General features: G+C 41.5%; 1 protein-coding gene across 4 annotated transcripts in view; it reads right to left on the minus strand.

Moving 5' to 3' along the window:
* Window positions 1–20,693, minus strand: part of LOC111865195 (casein kinase I) — a 154,351-nt gene that overhangs the window by 53,792 nt on the left and 79,866 nt on the right. For all 4 annotated transcript variants that reach the window (XM_023853034.2, XM_023853032.2, XM_023853033.2 and 1 more), the window contains exon 3: window positions 18,980–19,049. In XM_023853034.2, coding sequence (XP_023708802.1) covers window positions 18,980–19,049 — 70 coding nt within the window. The remainder of the gene's footprint in view (window positions 1–18,979; window positions 19,050–20,693) is intronic.

Below are 20,693 nucleotides of genomic sequence, written 5' to 3' on the forward strand. Positions count from 1 at the left end.
GCAAACGTTCACCATTCACCTCCATGAACCGAGGTACAGGACGGTGTAAGAGCCCCATTTCATAGCAAATGAAGATAATCTTTAAGAACCGATGTTGGTGAAGGAAGAATGGGAGTTTCTTCAGACTGAAGACTGAATTTGATATGAATGATTCCGTAGTTCGTACCTCAAAGGAAGGGAGCATGCGGTAGCGTAGTTGGTTGAGGCACTATGCTACAAGCCGGAAGGTCGTGGGCTCAATTCCCAATGAGGTCATTGGATTTCTTTTTTCAATTTATCTAATCCCTCCGGTCGCACAATGGTCCTGGGGGTAAAGGACGGCAGCCGCGTAGGGCCGACATGTTCACCGCCATCTGCGAGCCGATTGTCTAGAAAATGTGGGAGCCCCCACATCTCACAACCCTATGGGTCTTCACGGCTTGTTGCAGGGACAGTTTTACCTTTTACCTACCAAGAAACACGTTACGTCTCCGATACAAAGATCATTTAGGGAAACAATCGATGTTTAGTAACACTCTGTGAGCAGAATGCAGAGTTTTAGTATGTTGAAGTAGGTGGTATACAGTAACCACTGGGATTTTAAAAGGTCAATAAAGGCCAGACAAAAGAATTTCGAATGACGAAGTGGTCCTTGGACAGCTACTTGGCCATCGCCAGCAGAGTCACATCTGCTTGTGAACACAACCTTAAACTTCACAGTGTTTCATGTATATCAATAGTCTAAAAATGGCTATTCTGCGACTGGCAGCAGGCTAAGCTATCCAAGACGCCTCTGTTCCGGAATATAAACAAAGCAACATGAGGGGATATTTTTATAGATTTTGCTGGAGGCAAATGAATTCGCCATGTTGGTTGGGGATTTAGCGAACAATGCAATTACGACCATAAACAGTTATCTGCGATACCAATAATTAGTGGATATACATGCTAACTCCACGGTGCAGTTTGGTTCATGGTTACCAGTCTGGTGAAGGATATCCGTCCGTGCTTTATGGAAGCCAAACGTTCATTACTCTGTCCCTGAATTCCACTCAAATACTTATCCTGAAACATGTGAATCTAGTTCTAATCTCCACACCTTATTTCTCAAGGATCCATCTTAATACCGTCCGTCTGCTTACGTCTAGTTTTCCCAAGTGTTCTGTTTCCGATGTTTCGACCAAAGGTTTCTACGCGTTTATCCCTCCAACAAAGTTCTATCCCTGTTGATTTCCGCCCAGTCAATCCCTAATACAGCTGGAAAAATATATTACCTGGCGTGACTTTTAATTTCTGTAGCAAGAATTGGTGTTACAGTAAAATAACATGGACCAAAATTACATTCTCCAAACCAATTTCAGTACAGATAAAAAACGCCATGGCCTGCAGTCCACATGCGAACTATACCGACCGAGCGACCGCCGCTTGTAGGCGTAGTGCTTACTTTTGCGGATAGAGGGTATAGCTTGGTCAGTGCAACCGATCCCCATGGCCGTTAATCTCGGGTTTCTAGACCGGAGCCGCTATTTCCTTGAAACATCTCCTCTATTCTCCTCACGAGGTTGAGGAGACACACTACTTCTCAGAAAATCTGATAGCGTCGGGAATCGAACCCGGGACCTCTGGATCTGTAGCCAGGAACTCTGACCACTAGACCACAGAGGCGGTAACTTTTCTGACAATCTCAGCTTATTCAAATTTCTTTGTTACATAGGTACTTCTACAGCAACAGAGTGGTGCACATAACACTGCATCTCAGTTCTACAAAACAACTAACCTATTTCACTTAGCTGCTTAATTACATTATGTATGAATATTTTACTTAAAACAGTGCAAGTCTCTATATAATCGCAAACACAATTTCTCTTGTACTACACAATGCACTTGCCCTGGGGTGTGGGATCGAAATAAACTGATCTGGTTGTTCCAAATCAACAACTGACACGGTGTGTAAGAAATCAAGCCATCTGATCTCAGTTAACCGACTGGTACAGTCACATCAAACGGAATATCTTATAGTTTTTATGGCATTCGGTTTTCTGCATGGCTTATGATCTACAATCCTTCAACTATCACAAAACACTAATAAACAGACCTACAAAATGTGAGCTTGAGCTAGAAGATAGATTCGAGATGAACGTGCATGGCGGTTTATAGTACATCTGCTGCCAAAGAGTTGCACTAGAACATTTTTTTACCCAGCATTCTATGGAACACGAAGGTTCACTACCGTGCTCACAAGAGCCCTTCACTGGTCCCTATCCTGAGCCAGATCAATCCAATCCATACTATGCCATCCTATCTAAGATCCATTTTAATACTGTCAACACACCTACACCTTGGTCTTCCCAGTGGTCTCTTTCCTTCTGGATTTCCCACCAATATCCTATATGTATTCATCTTCTCTTCCATTCGTGTTATATGCCCTGCCCACCTCATCCTCCTTGACTTCATCATTCTATTTATATTTGGAGAAGAGTAGAGGTTATGAAGCTACAATAGAACATAACAACATTAAAACTATTCCGTCTCTGACTGGTCATACAAGAAGGGGCGATAGTAACAGAAGTGCCGAAAATAAACACCGCACGAAAGGATCAATATTCGTATGATCGATATGCATTACAACAGCAACTACACACCTAGCAAAAGCAGAAAAGTCCGTCAATGCGATTCAACCAAGTCACTACTCACCCTTTCCTCAAAAAAGAAAATCTAAAGAAGCGTTGAGTATGAGGAAATTTAATTTCCTCCTGAAACCCTGTAAGTGGAATACCACTCACACCACACCTCACCTCACCAAGCTTCGCCAAGTGTTTGACCGCCACAAAATACGTTATGTGGTTGAATTCATTCCATTACCTTACTTACTCCTTGCCTCTACGGATCCCCAAGAACCTTGACCTTTTTTTATGGCAGGTGTCCACTCTGCTTCCTTATTTGTCTTCTTGCCCTCATCTCTTAACTTTCCGCTTTCGTAAACCATTCTCTACGTCTTCAATCCATATCAACCTGGCCCTTCTCACTTTTCGTTTGCTTCCTGCTTGCTTTCAAAAACGTTCTCAGCCACCCTTATTTGACCCTTTTCTGATTATATGCCTCAACATGTCGAGCCTACGTCGTTTAATAGGGGGGGTACGTCGTAGCGTAGTTGGTTGAGAAACCATGTTACAAACCGGAAGATCGCGGGTTCGAGTCCCGATAAGGTGGATTTTTTCAATTTACCTAATCCTTCCAGCCGCACTGTTGACCTGGAGTCGACTCAGCTCCTAACAGAAATGAGTACCAGGAATCTTCCTGGGCGGTAAAAGGCGGCCGGCGCGTAAGGCTGACAACCTTACCGCCATCTTTGTGCCGATTGTCTAGAAGATGTGGGAGCCTCAACCTCTCACAACTCTATGGCCTTTCACGGCTTGTTACAGGGATAACTTTACTTTTTTACTTCGTTTAATATATGCTACTAGATCAGGGGTTTTGTACAGTTTCCGTAGTTCTTGGTCAGTTTACATTTACCTTACAACTCGCTTTGCCGTCCAGTTCCACGTCATAATACGACGCAGGAAACAGCTGAGGAAGCAGACTTGCGGTCCACGCGTGGTGTCAGCTGGCGCTGAGACAACTGAATTCCTCGCTCACACACGCACTTGAGCCTGTCGTCGTTGCGTGTATTGTTCTATTTCTCCATACTTCACAGCTTCTCACGTATAAAAATTAAAATTTTCTAACTGAGCAAGTTAAATCGAGCTGTTTTCATATCATCTGTATTAAATACACAGATCAGCCCGTGAGAAATACGGCACCAGAAGGCAGCGTAAAGTAATACCTGAATTTATCTCCCACTAAATCAGAGAAATTATTAAATTACTCCTTGCTCATTCTGGCCTCACTCACTCACTCACTCACTCATGGAGCTGAGCCCTTGAGGAGCCCCCAATTCTGCAGCTATTCAAGAAGTTCCCAGCATTTTATGGAACCCGTGTTCACAAGAACCCTCCACTTGTCCCTATTCTGAGCCAGATCAATCAAATTCATACCATCCCATCCCTCTAAGATCCACTTTAATATTGTCCACCCACCTACGTTTTGGTCTTCCCAGTGGTCTCTTTCCTTCTGGCTTTCCCACCAATATCCTATATGCATTCCTCGTCTTCCAATTCGTGCTACATGCCCTGCCAACTTCATCCTCCTTGACCTGATCATTCTTACTATACTTGGAGAAGAGTACAAGCTACGAAGCTCCTCATTATGCACACAAGGAGAGCAAGGACTAAAAATTTTAACAGGAAATCTACAAAATAGTGAATACTCACATGACTCGACACCGTACTACAGCCGGATCGGCGTGTAGGTGTCCTGTGTCAACATCACAAACTGAGTCTTCATTATGTTCGTAATAACAGCTGTATTTGCCTCCGGGGAAAACTCGTCCTGTTATTGAGTAACCGCACAAAACTCCAATCGATGTGCGCGCACTCTCATCGCTGTCAATTACAGGCATTAATAGGAACAACTTTTATGTGGCCACACAGACCAACAGGCGATCGCGAACAACCGCGTCATTTATGTAACAAACGTGAACTATACGAGATCTGGGACGTGCACGGCGACGAATCTGCGATATGATGCTGTGTGGCCTGGTTACGTGGTTACCAACGTTTCGGTGGAACCTCCTGCCCTCATCTTCATGATAGAAAGTACAGTAGGTTCCTCCGAAATGCTGTTATCATCAAATTTCAGAATACCGCAGTCTTAAATTTCATCTAGTTAATAAAGGTAAAATGAACTTCCTCTTTCGAATAACCAATGAAGACTTTGTTCCGAAAAGTAAGAAGCCGCATAATATTCTAATACATATCATTCAATTTCTATGACCTTTCAACAATAAGCAAATATACATTCGCAGGGCTAAAGATATCAAATAAAATGCAAATTCTTGAACATAAAAAATCATAACTTCCCCACCGCGAATCCCGTGAAATTTGCCAGTTCTTTATGTCAGCCACTTGCACAATATTACAGACTCGGTACTGAATCGAGACCTTCTCACAGCATAATTACAAAAATCCATTTTAATAATAGCCTAGTCCCTTTTCGGTCTTTCAGTTACCCGCTGCCAAGATGTATTGTACGAAAAATTATCGTTTTTTTTTTAAGTTCTCTATGTGAGCTAAATCCATTTTAGGTGGGTCCCCCGTCACCACGGCATGGCGCGTCTTCAGAAGACCGCCTCCAGATAGGAAGGTAGCTGCGAATATACTGAATAAGCAGTCGCGGCCAGTCGACAAGGGATGGTCCTCCAGCTGGGGGGTTGGACGTGGGACTAACAACTCCTCACAGTAAAAAATAAGCTTGTTGTGAAATGTCATAAAGGCCTCGTAATTGGACGGATTCTATCGATAAACGACGTAGGCTAAGGAAAGCGGCCTCCGTAGTCTAGGGGTAACGTTCCCACCTCATGACTCAAGTTACGCGGGTTCAAACCCGGCGGAGGTCGTGGAATTTTTAAGGACGGAAAAAATCGGACAACAAGTCCTCCGGGAGGGACTTTAAGCCGTGGGTCCCGTGTCGTAGATTTACGGCATGTAAAAGATCCTGTCTCTAGGAGACCTCTGAGCAAAATTAGGCAAAAGTTTCCCGCCCAAGTAGTTTCCAATACCTCCGGTAGATGGGGAAGTTATCGGGTACCAATGCCAGCAGAGGGCCAACCTCGCTGACAGAAAGGGGAGAGCAATTGGGTACCACTTGCAGTAGAGGGCCGACCTCGCTGGCAGAAAGGGGAGATAGCGGGCATCAGTATCGGTAGGGTATGGCGACAGTAGAAATTAAAGGGGGACGTACAACAGACTATTAGTCGCAGTGCATGGGGAAACCCACTATACTGAATAACTGAATAAGCTAAGGATCAGGTTCAGCCGGTCATGGTAGCCGAGCGGTCTAAGGTATGTACTGTCTTCGCTCGCTTGGCAACCGGGATCGTGGGTTCGAATCCCACTCAGGACATGGATGTTTAGTTTGTGTGTGCGTTTTTCTGTGTTTGTGTACAGGTAGAGGCCTTGCGACGAGATGATCACCCGTCCAAGGAGTCCTACCGAATGTGTAAGATCTCGAAAAACCGAAGTGAACGGAGAAGTTCATGGAGGTAGGGCTAGGCCCACTGGGACTGTAGTTCCAAGGGGGGAAAAAAAAAGGTCAGGTTCGATCATGACAGTTGCGAAAGAACTATCAAAATATAAGTCAGATGGCACAGAGATGGCACCGAACCAGCAAGTGAATATACATTTCCTATTTTCCTATGGAAAGGGGAATAAGATTCATGAACTGGTTACAGGTTTTCTTGCACACAAGAGAATCATATCAACAATTAAGACGGTAGAGTTTGTTAAGTGACAGGATGCCGTACATAATACTGGTAATTATTTGTTATATACGAGTATGAAGCTCAGTCTCTAGCTTAGGTTAAAATATTTTTCGTATATTTTGTTTTCAGGTACAAGCCGGAAGGTCGCGAGTTCAAGTCCCGATGAGGTCATTGGATTTTTTTCAATTGACCTAATCCTTCCAGCTGCATTATAGCCCTGGGGTCGACTCAACCTCTAACAGAAATGAATACGAGGAAATAAATAATTTTCCTGGGAATAAAGCGCGGCCGGCGCGTAAGGCTGACAACCTTACCGCCTTCTTTGAGCCGATTGTCTAGATAATGTGGGACCCTCAACGTCTCACAACCCATGGGCCTTCACGGCCTGTTACGGGGATAGCTTTACATTTACTTTGTTTTCAAATACCTTTAATTTCAATCCCTAACGAGAGAGCAAATGACCGTCATAGCGATACAAAGTCATTAGTAAAATGAAGCACGTACACAACACAAGAGTAACTTTAAAACATTAGTATATATGTGTATATGTATAAAGTATAGTAATTGGTGAAATAAACACGGTACTTAGCTTGGAGTATACAGTTCGTGTTAGAGCGGTGGCAATAGCAGTCAGCTCCCACAGCAATAAAGCCACTTGAGAAGCAGGGATAACCATAACAACTTGTGCCATCAAGGCATGCTGTCCATACGGACGTGGTTTGCGTGACGTAACAATAAAACCTGCTATAACGGAACTGCAAGAGACCTGAACACTCTTCCGTTTAATAAGAGTTTCGCTTCTTATATGTACTTACAAAATAAAAATACAGTACATACCGTGCACATTTATGATTGAAATTAAAAAAAGTGAGAAATTCAAGCCTTGCGTTATTGTCATCTGAGAAATTCATGTTCTTCCCCATATAAATTTCGGGAGGAACAATTCAGTAGAGAACTAAATATATACATGGGGTATATGCCGAGATGTTATAAGCAATACAGTTAGTGAGGGTAAGTTATTCAGAGTCAGTCGTTGTGAGCTGATGCTGTAAGAAGCTGGTAGCTGAGGCCAGGGATAGTTCCGGAACCCAGAGAAAGGGTAACGCCCCCCGTTGGAAGCCGTAACCTAGCCATGTCTAGTGAAGACGTGACTGTGGACACTAGTGTGTGAGTGTAATAGTGAAATGTAAAGTGTACCCAGAACTCGTCTATAGAAACTCATACACGTGACAATACATACATAAAACAAGCCGGATTATTTCAGTTTCCACCTCATAAAGTTCACTGGTAGCAAATTTAATTAACTGTAACCATAAATCCTTGGGGCCAGAGTACATTTTCGGTAACGACTGTTTCCGTTTTAGACACTTTTTACTGCGCAGAAACATGGAGTAAGGACACTCGACAGTTCATCCAAATCTTACTGTCACACCTACAAGCATCACAGCAGAGAATGAATCAATAGCGAAGCGGCCCAGGACTGTAACCTGTATCAAGCGTAGCAAACAAACGAGTATATCAAGGACGGTTCCATCTCGGTTCAGTAGCCGACCGAACAATGTTCACGGCTTTCTACTTGACTAGAAAACACAAGACGATATTCTCGCGTGTTAGCAATGAGATAATTTGCCAATCAATGGCATCCATTATCCGATCTGCTAACTATTAAAACAAGTAGCAGGAGCAAGTATTCAGGATTTAATATGGTTTGAATGTAGTTGGTTGAGGGGCTATGCTACAAGCCGGAAGGTCGCGGGTTCAAGTCCCGATGAGGTCATTGGATTTTTTTTTCAGTTGACCTAATCCTTCCAGCCACACTAGGCCCTGGGGTTTACTCAGAAATGAGTACCAGGAATTAATTAAATAATATTCCTGGGCAGTAAAGCGCGGCCGGCGCGTAAGGCTGACAACTTTACCGCCATCTTTGAGCCGAGTGTCTAGATAGTGTGGGACCCTCAACGTCTCACAACCCTATGGGTCTTCACGCCTGGTACAGGGATACCTTTACTTTACTTTTTTTTTAATGCAACAGCAGGTACCAAACAAAACTTTTTTTGTGTGTGTGTGAAACCCCTCTCCTTAAACTGTAACAGCAACAAATGGCACATTATACATGTCATAATAGTTATAGAACTAGAGATATCAATTTAAAAGGACACAGCTTGACAGAGCAGAGTACACCTTGAGAAACTACTAGTTGCCTAGCTAGTTAATAAATTCCCAGGATTTATGGAACCCGAAGAATCATTATCGTGTTCACAAAGCCCACTATTGGTGCTTAATGACGCATCCACACATATAGGAAATATCCATCAGATATGTCCTAACACATATGAAGTACGCTCTGGTTGAAGGGTTGGTAGGATGAATGTGAAATAAAGTAAACCCTCGCTAATCCGGTTACAGTTAGTCCGGATGTCGGATAATCCGGATCGAAGTATGAAAAATGATGTTCACAACTGGTTACATACTTTAAAAAGACACAGGAAGGGCAAATGAGTCACTTGTCCGCTCAGACAAAACTTGAATTTATTCAAACTTGCATTATTACTTTAAAAAAGAGTACAACTTCTCAATATTCTGTCAATGAATATATGCACTGTCGCTTTTATTATTTTTAAATATAGGTTCTACAGTCATATTTTTTTATTTTCGTCAACACTGTTTATATAAGATTTTCCGATTATTTATATTCTAAGTTTGGTGCCTTTTAGGGCTACCTTTTGCTTCACAAATCTGTATTATCACTTAACCCGAATCGCCTCTCCCCTCAATTAACTCGGATTAGCGAGGGTTTAGTGTATTCATATATGAAGCCAAGAGAGACAATATCGTCTCGTCATTATACGGACGCGGCAGGAAGTGAGGTGTTCAGGTGACGATTGTGGTAGAAAAATTCGATAAAGATTGGGCAATATATATAATACCCCAATTACGTGTATGTCAGCAGTTTTCTTAAGCTGAAAATGTAAAGAGAAGGAACGGTAGAGAAATAATTTTATGTAAGATTTTAGGTTTTCACGGCGGTGTGGGTTAACACACATCTACACGGTGCCACATCCCAGAAGACTGCTTTCTTCAAATAATTTTGTTCTTTTTTTTTATTGCTAGTGGGGTGGGACTAAGTCCCTTGTATTGCGGCCACTTCTGGCCTATTGTACCAGCCCCAGATGATAGGTGAGGGTGATTGTGAAGAAATTAGTGGAATGAAGATTGGCAGGGGAAACCGAAGTACTCGGAGAAAACCTGCCCCAGCGCCACTTTGTCCACCACAAATCCCACTTGAACAGACCCGGGATCGAACCAGGCCCGTCGCGGTGGGAAGCCAGCGACTAACCGCTTGAGCTATGGCGCGGCCTTATGTTCTTGCAGAGGAATGAATGACATATCCCCCCCACAATCTATAGGTTTATATTAATGTAGCGTGTACAGCCGTTGCTATGCAACGACAGCGAAATGGCCTGATATACCAGGACCGTTTCTGGGCAACAGCTCGGTACACACGTTCCCGTTCCTAGCCACCAGATTCTTAATAATGCAGCAGTTGGACTATAGCTATTGTGTTTTCTATGTCGTCCGTGCCAAGATGTTATAAGAAAGGAACGAGGTCAGTTTGTAGTTCTGTGAAGAGAGAACATCAGCCGGGGGCAGAAGTATAACCACTACTGGAACTGTTACCAGGAAACGTCTAGTAACAGCCTGAGAACACTGGACTGTGTGCTCTAGTGAACTGTGAAGTGTGGATATAGCGATAGTGTTATAGTTATTTCTAGTTACGACCTGTAAATGGTTAACAAATCTATTCACCAATCCAAACCCCGTCTATAGTCACATACTACGTCATACCTGCGTCGAACGATTTTAACTTATTTCCTCCTCGTCGTTAACATGCTAAAATTCAAGGGAAAATTAATAACCAGCAGCATCATAAAATTTAACTCCCTCATTACAAATACATATCTTTAAACCTCGTCTGCCCTGTCACTTCTAAGTAAATTTATGTGAAGCAGTCACATATAGTAGGAAAAATGATATTACTAAAATATTTGATAAAAATATCGCAATTTGCAAACTGTAAATTTTATAAAATGAACTTTTATGAGAATATTGCTTCCGTCCCGGTTATTTCACTACGTTTCCACAACTACATTGGGTACAAGCTGCAGCGTTGAATCCAGAAGTACGCAAAAGCCGCCGCGGACTACTTGAAGGCAATAAATAACTAAGCCTTTCTAATGCTTACCCCATAAAGAAAAACACACAAACTTTAACTGACGCAAGTAAAGAGGTTGGTCTAGAAGTAAACACAGAGAAAACTAAGTATATGTTGCTGTCTCGTAACCAAAATGCAGGGCAAAATCATGACATAAAGATAAGAAACAGATGTTTTGAAAATGTGGCACAGTTCAGATATTTGGGAACAACGATAACAGATCGAAACCTGATTCAGGAGGATATTAAGAGATTGAACTCGGGTAATGCTTGCTAGCATTCAGTCCAGAACCTTTTGTCTTCTCGTCTGTTGTCCAAAAACATAAAAATTAGAATATACAAAACTATAATTTTGCTTTTGGTTCTGTATGGGCGTGAAACTTGGTCTCTGACATTAAGGGAGGAACACAGACTGAGGGTGTTTAAGAACAGGGTGTTGAGGAGAATATTTGGACTGAAAAGAGATGAAATCACAGGAGGTTGGAGAAAACTGCATAATGAGGAGCTTCATAACTTGTACTCTTCTCCAAGTATAATTAGAATGATCAAGTCAAGGAGGATGAGGTGGGCAGGTCATGTAGCACGAATGTGGGAGACGAGGAATGCGTATAGGATATTGGTGGGAAAACCAGAAGGAAAGAGACCACAGGGAAGACCAAGGCGTAGGTGGGTGGACAATATTAAAACGGATATTAGAGATATTGGATGGGATGGTATAGATTGCACTGATCTGGCTCAGGATAGGGACCAGTCGAGGACTCTTGTGAACACGGCAATGAACCTTCGGGTTCTATAAAATGCTGGGAAATTCTTGAGTAGCTGCAGAATTGGCGGCTCCTCCAGAAAGGCTTAGCTCCATGAGTAAGTAAGTAAGTATGCTTGGAGAGACTGATGAAAACTAGAAAACCCATATGGATTGGCTTGTACCTGGGCAAAGAATAGTATCTTGAACCTCCATAACACGGGCAGATGTGTAACCACTCAAACGCAGTATTCAGTCTGGGTAACAAGACTCACTTTAACATATTTTATGTAGAAAAGTCATAATGACTATCTGCTGATTAGCAATGGCGTTTTAAACTGGAACTTGAAGTTAACAGCGTCATGTACTCATTCTCAAGACTTCAAAAGTCTTCTGATCCGTATCAACAGCAGACGACCTTGAACTACTGATCTGGAACTGCCGCAAGCCCTTAAAGACGCAGCCGTTTATATAAACCTCATCTTCATGTTCAGGAACTGGGAAGTTACAAAAATTTAAGTAGCTGATTATTAACAAATTGCAATGGATGTCATATATAAACCTAGACTTGAAAGGATTCTGAAGATGGTGTATGCTGTACAGAACTATTAGGTTTATTTTGGACTCTATCCATCGTCTGGTACATAGAAGACAAAAAACCACAACGTTTCGGAGACTGGATCTGTCTCCGTCCTCAGGTGGATGGGGCAGGATAAACCTACTCAGTTGGGCCCGTTAGAAAGAGCTAGTCTCAATCACTGGACCCTAAGACTACCCATTTCTAACGGGCCCAACTGAGTAGGTTTATCCTGCTCCATCCACCTGAGTACGGAGACAGATCCAGTCTCCGAAACGTTGTGGTTTTTGTCTTCTATGTACCAGACGATGGACAGAGTGCAAAATAAGCCTAATTGTTCTATATATAAACATGCTTCTATGACCCATTCGCAAATGTATTTACAGACTTGGCCTACATCAATTTTATCAAATATGAAGACGGTTTTATCAAGCATCTTGGATGACGTGGTATAGTTATCACAGTCCCGTCAACACGGCAACATCTTATGTAACGAAATCTTGTTAGCTGTTGCAATGGGAAGCGACATTAACACGAAATTTCAAAGCTTTGATATCATTACGCTACTGTGAGGCTTGGTCTAATGATCACATTCACGTCAACTGGACCGCCTTAATTCCTTCCTTCATGTGATACAACCAGTCTCTCAGCTCGATAAGACATTCCCGCCCTTAATTAGACCCAACGGTCCGACACATCCCAACACTGGGCTCTACCCCCAACTTGATGAATTCAATCCACACCTTCCCAACCCACTTCTGGTTAATGGTCTCCTCCCTTCAGGTTCTCTAACGAAGATTCTGTATGCAATTCTCGTCGCTCGCATGCTAGCTACATGCTCCACCCAGTTTATCCTTTATTCGATTACAGTATTTGCTGAAGAGAACAAATTATGAACTCCTAACGATGTCATTTTCTCGTCCTTCCGTCGCTTCTTGAGATCTTAACAGCTCAATATATGGATAACTAAGTGCGAGAGATCAGGTTTTACACCCACACAGAACAAGTACAATTAGTTTCTGCAGTCACGTTCACGCTTCTTAGAAATACGATACAGTACATCGAAACAGAGTCCTTGAAAATAACATAAAGCTACCGTAGCAATTAAGAAACATGATGTATAAAGTGAGTTTCGAGTATAAAAACAAAAAAGCACAATTTAATTACATACATATTATACGAGTGTAACACTCAGACAGCCATGAGACACATTTCAACAAATACAAGTACATACAAGTTTACAATACACTTCCCTTCATGAGTTGTAGGTTTAAAAAGTTTCAAACGTGTTTTGTTGTGAAACTAAACAAGCAGGCATGGTTCACGTAATCCCTAGAACAATATTAACAGATACGACTCACACAACCAGAATACTAATATATACCAATAATGTACTGTAAGCATAATACATTGCGCTTGTGGTGGCTCCTGATTTCCATGCAATTTCTATAAATTGCCATGCTAATCTTGAGGACTATACTGGACGAAACTGACATAGGCTCTCTCGTAGCCAATGTCTGCTATTTCATATGAGTTTTCCTTCCGTCCTGATGAGAAATATACTGAATTATAGGAAACGAAAAGATTATAAACTCAACTCTTGAAAAAACCATGCGCTCTCCAAAATACACATATTTAAGCAAACACGTTTCCATGTGTTCGACTGCTACAAATCGACATTTTTCTTTAGGTGTGATGACGACGGATCAGCATATAGTGCGCGAAATTTCATATGGAGGTACGAAACGTGTAAGAAGCGTTGTGTTCTTGTAAATCTGAAATTAAAAACAGTACGATAATGCGAAATTTCGAAAACTTTCTAGCCGCAATAATTTAAAGTAATGGAAACAGCAAAAAAATAATTCTCAAGCGTTTTACAAGTATTTACAGTTTGTGCCAGACTATTTACTGACAAAAAGTAATTTAAAGAAAATAAAGCCTTAAGAGTTCTTCCCAGAACTTCTTAAACGTATATACTATAATTTGAAGCTACTTCTTGGTCAGGTCTACATATGACAACGCAAGAGAAAGTGTTCGTCAGACAAGCACTTACATATATCCTTCCCTTTACATATGTTCTTTCGAAAAATAACATAAAATTAACGTGCCCGTCCGACGCCGCTTGTTTCACCTCCGAACGTACTCAATGGAATGGACTTCGAAGGAATTTCGCTTTAGGAAGAGTATACTCTAAACGTTGTTAATTTTGGTTCGCGTCAGAACAATGCAGTCGTAACTTACTCGTACTTTGCACGAGGCTCTAACTAAACTCCATTCCACCTGTTTGAAAAACGACTCATCGTACTAAGGCAAAAAGTAAGTAAAGTAAAGTTATCCCCATACCAGGCCGTGAAGACCCATAGGGTTGTGAGGTGTCGAGGATTCCACATTATCTAGACAGTCGGCTCATAGATGGCGGTAAGGTTGTCAGCCTTGCGCGCCGGCCGCCCTTTACCCCCAAGAATATTCCTGGTACTCCTGAGTCGACCCCAGGGCCATAGTGCGGCTGGAAGGATTATGTAAATTGAAAAAAATCCACCTCATCGGGATTCGATCCCGCGACCTTCCGGTTTGTAGCATAGTGCATCAACCAACTACCGCGCGACCTTTCATCGAACTACCACAGCATTTCTATTTTACAAACAAAAATTATCTCATTAAAACTTCACTTGTACTTCTCGGTATGGCGCACATCTACCGAAATTCAGTGGGGGGGGGGGGCTCAGTTGTACCGCGAACATCACTGAAGCAACGCGTTTCTATCTGCAATTAATATGGATCAAGACCAAAAGGGTATGCAGGAGCGCACATTTCCAAGTGGGATATATTGTTCCATTTACGTCTGCAACTAAGCGGCTAATAAGTTATGAGTATGTGGCATGAGTTTACACCTTTGCCATATAAACTTCTGACCCGGTAACTGCAGTTATGTATCATAAACTTAACTTCAAACGAAACTAAAATTTTAATCTCTTTATGTTTTTTTTAAACGTACTGCGTATATCTGGAACTATAAATATCGTCTTTATAATGCAAGGGCACTAGGGTCATTCTGGCAACCATGAGTAGAAAAAATATATATGCAAACAACGAAAATCAGAAATCAGAATATCAAAAAGACTTAACAAAGAGAACAAGTCTAACCCGAGTGTCCCTATTAACCTTTCAATGCGATAACTGTAAACATGAATTACACTATCTAAACATCAAACTATTACACATAAAAGACCAGGTTTTACATATACGCTGCTGACTTCGGCAACAATCACTCTCGTCTAACCCTTCTGACAGTGGCGTCATGGAGATATCGGCTGTTTGCTAAGCTACGGTACCGTATAGACTACAGCAAGTTATGCAGTACAGAATGTTGTACTGTGGCACGATTACTCATCATTCAATTGCAGTCATCTCAACTTGGTTCACACTTTGTTTTCAACCCTTAGATATGCCTCCTTGGGGTACACGGTAGCGTAGTTGGTTGAGGCCCTAACCTACAAGCCGGAAGGTCGCGGGTTCGATTGCCGATGTCAGTGATTTTTTTTTTTAATTTACCTAATCCTTCCAGTCGCGCTATGGCCCTGGGGCGACTCAGCCTCTAACAGAAATGAGTACCAGGAATCTTCCTCGGCGTAAAGGGCGGACGGCCTCACCGCAATTTGTGAACCGATAGTCTAGAAAATGTGGGAGCCTCGACGTCTCACAACCCTATGGGCCTTCATGGCCTGTTACAGGGAGAGCTTTACCTTTACCATAAGCCTCCTTGTTATACAACCGAGGCAACTGACGACCCACAGGCTAACTAGGCGAGAGCAGACACATGTGAACAATTCCGCTGCTTTGCAAGGATGAGGAGGTTATACTAAAGGCTAAGGGGCGAGAACCCTAACAAAAATCTAAGCTGGGTGGCCGTAAGACAGATACCCCGTCACTAAACGTAATAAGCGCCTGGTTGGTTGTCACGGGGGCACAGAACAAAATCAGAATCACCATTAATGCAAACTGTTGCCATTAAGCGAATTCAAATTGTAATAGAGCTAAAACATATCTGAGAGCCTAAGCCGTGATGTTAATTGATGATAATTATGAACGATGAATACTCGTACAACGGACAGTGGAAGCCGGCCTGGATTATTTAAGACACTTTCTCGGCAGTAGTCTGGATGGATTACGGAAAATCATAAAAAACACAGCTGGCCTTATGCGCAATATTTATATACAACAATAAACAACTGGCAGGTTGATTCATGTTTTCAACAAAACGAAGCAGATATAAATAACCGAAGTGTTTCATATTATACACAGTTTCTTCATGCGTGTTATTCTTTATAGAATAACCAACGTCTACTGCAGTGAACTGCATGGATACACAGACACGAAGTGACCGGTCTCGATACTGTGAACTTCGCGGAAAACAACTGTCTTTGGTCATCAAGTGACCTATACCGACCGAGCGACTGCCGCTTGTCGGCGAGGTTAGTGCCTACTTTATCGGATAGAGGGTGTCATGTGGTCAGCGCAATGGATCCCCACAGCCGTTCATTTCGGTTTTCTAGACCGGAGCAGACATTTCCTTGAAATAGCTCCTTATTTATCCTCACGAGGCTGAGCTGACCCCGTTCCAGACCCACTACTTCTCAGAAAATCTAGTAGCGCCGGGAATCGAACCCAGGACCTCTGGGTTTGTAGCCTGGATCTCTGACCACTATACCGCAGTTAAAAAAACTTCTAGTTGCAACATACTGGATTCGCATTACATCCGTTATGTGTCGTAAAGCATGGACAATCTGGCAGACATGCACTGATTTACAAAAACCCTTCGTTCTGACGAGATCACAATTGTGACGAAATGCCTGACAGATTTAGAAATGTTAATATTTATAGAAGCTTGTATTCCATCCTACGAAATAGTTACAAATAGATGACCTCGGTTCAGTTGCACTGAAAAGCACCGAGAACCAGCACTAATGACATAGGGCTCTAACCAGACTTTCACAATTACATGGTGAAGTAACTGTAACGGGATTCCGAGGGATTCGTCACTCTCCAACAACTGCGAATTAAATCGATATCAATTACTTTCAGGCTGTAATCTTGTCGGTTATGACACCGTGTAGTCAGGTAGGAGACTACCAACGTTTCGGAGGAACCTGTTGTCTCCATCTTTAGGTTATACCATAGTTCTACTTCGGTTTCAGCCGGTCTGCAAGCTGTCGAGAACTATCTCTTGACTCTGCTAGAAAACGAACCCCGATTCCTCGGTCATCCAGTCCTTTGCCCGTCGCTAAACCAAGTGAACTATCGCGGCTCTGAGGCCTATAACGGGATGCGAAAGAAAAAAGAACCTGTAAGAACGTTTCAAACAACTTGTTAGAATTCACATATCCTTCTCAATATGTTCAAACAACTCGTTAGAATTCACATATATTTCTCAATACGTTCAAACAACTTGACTTTCACGGTTTCCAGAACAGATGTTACTGTTTAGTGAAGGATGAGACAAATTTAATTTTACACCTCATTCCATTTTAACAATAGAGCTCATACAGCGCAATCTATTCAATTCCCACGCCAACAAGTGCGGTAACGCCACAACTTCAGACACATAAACCGTGACTCTAGTGACGTGTTTAGCCACCAGCAGATGAGCTCCTTTTCATTAAAGTTTCTGTCTTAAAGGCGTGTGCCAAACAATGGGGTGTTTGGTAATAAGAACGGGAATGTCGCAGGCTATGTACGTCGCCTGTTAACCATATAATTACTTCCTAAAGAGAGCGAAAACACGAAAATCATTTAGCACACAAAACAAGTTCTGGAAGACCACGAAGATATTCATCCGACCGTTATCGTGACTTTCGAAGGGCGTTACGAGAATTAAAATGGATGTTCAAGCAGCATACGATTTACTTAAACATGTTCTTTACAGCATTTACGTTCCTATTATTTTCAATAAAAAAGGTAAATGTAGCCCTGAAAGAGACCATGAAGGCCCATATGGTTGTGATATGTCGAGGCTCCCACATTTTCTAGACAATCGGCTCACAATCAAACACAGCCTCAGCACGAATGTGTATCTCATACTGCATTATATCATAGGTCATAGGTAGGGGTCAACATGTCACATTATCATATAATTATATATATTATATTGTATATATAATTATATATAATATAATATATATTATTATATATATATTCATTATTATCATTATATCATATCATTATTATAAACCCGCCCTCAACCAAGAAGTGGCATCAACCTAACAGCAAAATTGCATAAAATAATTCAGTAAGATTTCATTCTGTCCAGTGTTCTTGAAACCGTGGAAAGGATCGAAAATGTCCATTAAAGCAACAAGTTCTGGGAAGAACTTTTAACGCTCATTTTCCCTGAAGTGTCTCAACGCAAGTATGCAGTGAGGCCACAAAAGAATGACTAAACAATTTAGCATAATTCCAGCTAGTAGGATACCGATTCTGATACTCGCAACGTGTTGTTAAGTTCCTGACATCAAATAGAAAGCTAACACAGAATTCGTACCGTCGTGTTAATGCGTTACAATCTGGGGGAAAGTATAATACACATTACTACATAAAATTTCTGGCTCCGATATTAAGCATCACTCGCATCTCGCAAGTCTGCACGACAATCGTGTTGATATTACCAAAAGAAAACTGATAATTATATTAAATGGGAGACCTCCCTCGTGGAAAGTTTCATGAAAATCCATCAACTGATTCAAAAGCTACTTTGAGGGAGGGGGGGGGGCATGGACATGACACGTAAGCCTGGCGTTCCTTATAAAATATAGTGACACGAAAATGTTCTTTCTTAGCGTAAAAAAATCTCAAAATTACGTCGCCTTATAATGGTCTTGCATTTCAACTGCAAAACGCACAGCTCGTTACAAAATTTCTCCATTAATATTCTGGTTGTGGTAGCGCCATTAAACCATGCATACAAGTTGGTTTTACTTCTTCATGCAGCCACGGCGGCGGCGGTTCTTACGCGTCGCTTAATTCCTTAAGAGAAGACAAATATAAAACACTCATGAAATTCTGAAAAAGAAAAAATACACATCAATTATGTGTATTCCAATTAGTTTTAACTCACCATGAGATCCTAACAGTTTGTAAAACCTATACTCCAGATGAAGTTGCGGAGCTTTCGACTTCATCGGTTCCTGTGAAGAGAAGAACAAAATATCACTCATTACAGTATTACGTCAAACGCTAGAACCATTAAACTGAAACGGCAGAGCAGCACATTTCCTCTTATCGGAGATGTGCAGCTTCGTACCATATAGGAACAAGAATAAAAACCTGTCTTCGTACCAATCATTTTATCGGTTTGCAGCAAAATGGTGTTTTCCATCAACTACAATGAGTTACTAACTTGTCAGATTTTTACTTTACGAACACACGAATAACTGCTGGTTGTGTGGGTACCTGGGGCACTGATGGAACATTTCACAATAGTCTTTTTAATCAGTTATATTTGCATTTCAATGACACAAACAACCGGATTCTCCGTTGCTTCAAATACCACACAACAATGAGCAAAGTCACGACCTGCTGACTTAAAAGAGATTAGTGCAAACAAAATTTTAAAGAAAGGTGTTCTTACATGTCATTAAAAATTGGAAATAACATTTTTAATCCCACATATTCGCTTTAGTTTCCCGTGCAACTTAAACTACACGTTCTTATATTCAAAATTTATTTTATTTTTTTATTTTTAAAACTCTTTTAATTCTTTCAAGTTGTATGTCTTCATGTGTCATGCTCGGATTTCACTGTTTCGGCCTAAGCGGCCATCGCCAGGTGCGTTAAAGTAATTCTGGCGAAACTGCTGCACTTTATATACTGTCGTAACATTCCCCTCCCCCTTAATTTTATGATTCAATCCCAAATTCTGAAGCACAATTTCCTTTTCTTGCGCAGCGTATGATGGTGACCGGAGTATCTATCTGTAACGCGTAATAATGAGGTGTTACTATTTATGGAATACGTTGATGTTGCTTTCAATGCAGTTGAATGCGTGCTTACTTTATTTAGCGCTGTACGCATTTTCCTTCTGCTGTGTCTTGTGCAGTTATGAGCGTTCTACAGGACTGGGTTATATATATATTTTTTTTTAAATAAATGTATATACAAAAAAGGTCTATGCACTAGAAACGCAACAATATTTAGTCCAAAAATATTAAATGAAATGCACTTACTATTTCAAATTACATAATTATGGCTGTTTTCTTGCTTCTTAATGAAGGAACATTAGTCCAATACATAAAATTTATTTTTTCCTTTGTGCCCTTTTTGGGTTCTTAGCATCCCGGTAATTCTTTTCCAAGAATACTGCAGTCCTCTTTGAACCTCTTCCAAACCTAGAAAACGGGTATTCCCGAAAACTACTGCATGAACGTTTTGCGAAAATTCAATATAAAAAGTGTACCCAACTAGTGCCTTGGTTAAGACAGACATGTCAACATTCAGATAACCTTCTAGGAAGATTTCCCAATTCTGCAAAGTCACATACTGCTTCCCAAATACACGTACGCGAGACCATGAAATTATAATTACAAGTTCTGAATAATGAGTGTGAGCCACAACGTTCTCTTATGATATCAATGTCAGCTCTTAAGACTTCCTGGACAATTTGCATAGAATCCGCAATGGAAGTTCAATCTGTCATGCGAACATCGCTTATTAGTACATAAACCACTCTATATCCACACAGGATATTTAGTTTCGACTGCACCTTCTTTCACTGAAGGTTTACTTCAAACGCCGAGGCAAGCCACCCTAAAGCTATAAATTACGAATTATAG

Source organism: Cryptotermes secundus, unplaced genomic scaffold (genome assembly GCF_002891405.2).
Source record: "Cryptotermes secundus unplaced genomic scaffold, Csec_1.0 scaffold238, whole genome shotgun sequence".
NCBI lineage: Eukaryota > Metazoa > Arthropoda > Insecta > Blattodea > Kalotermitidae > Cryptotermes > Cryptotermes secundus.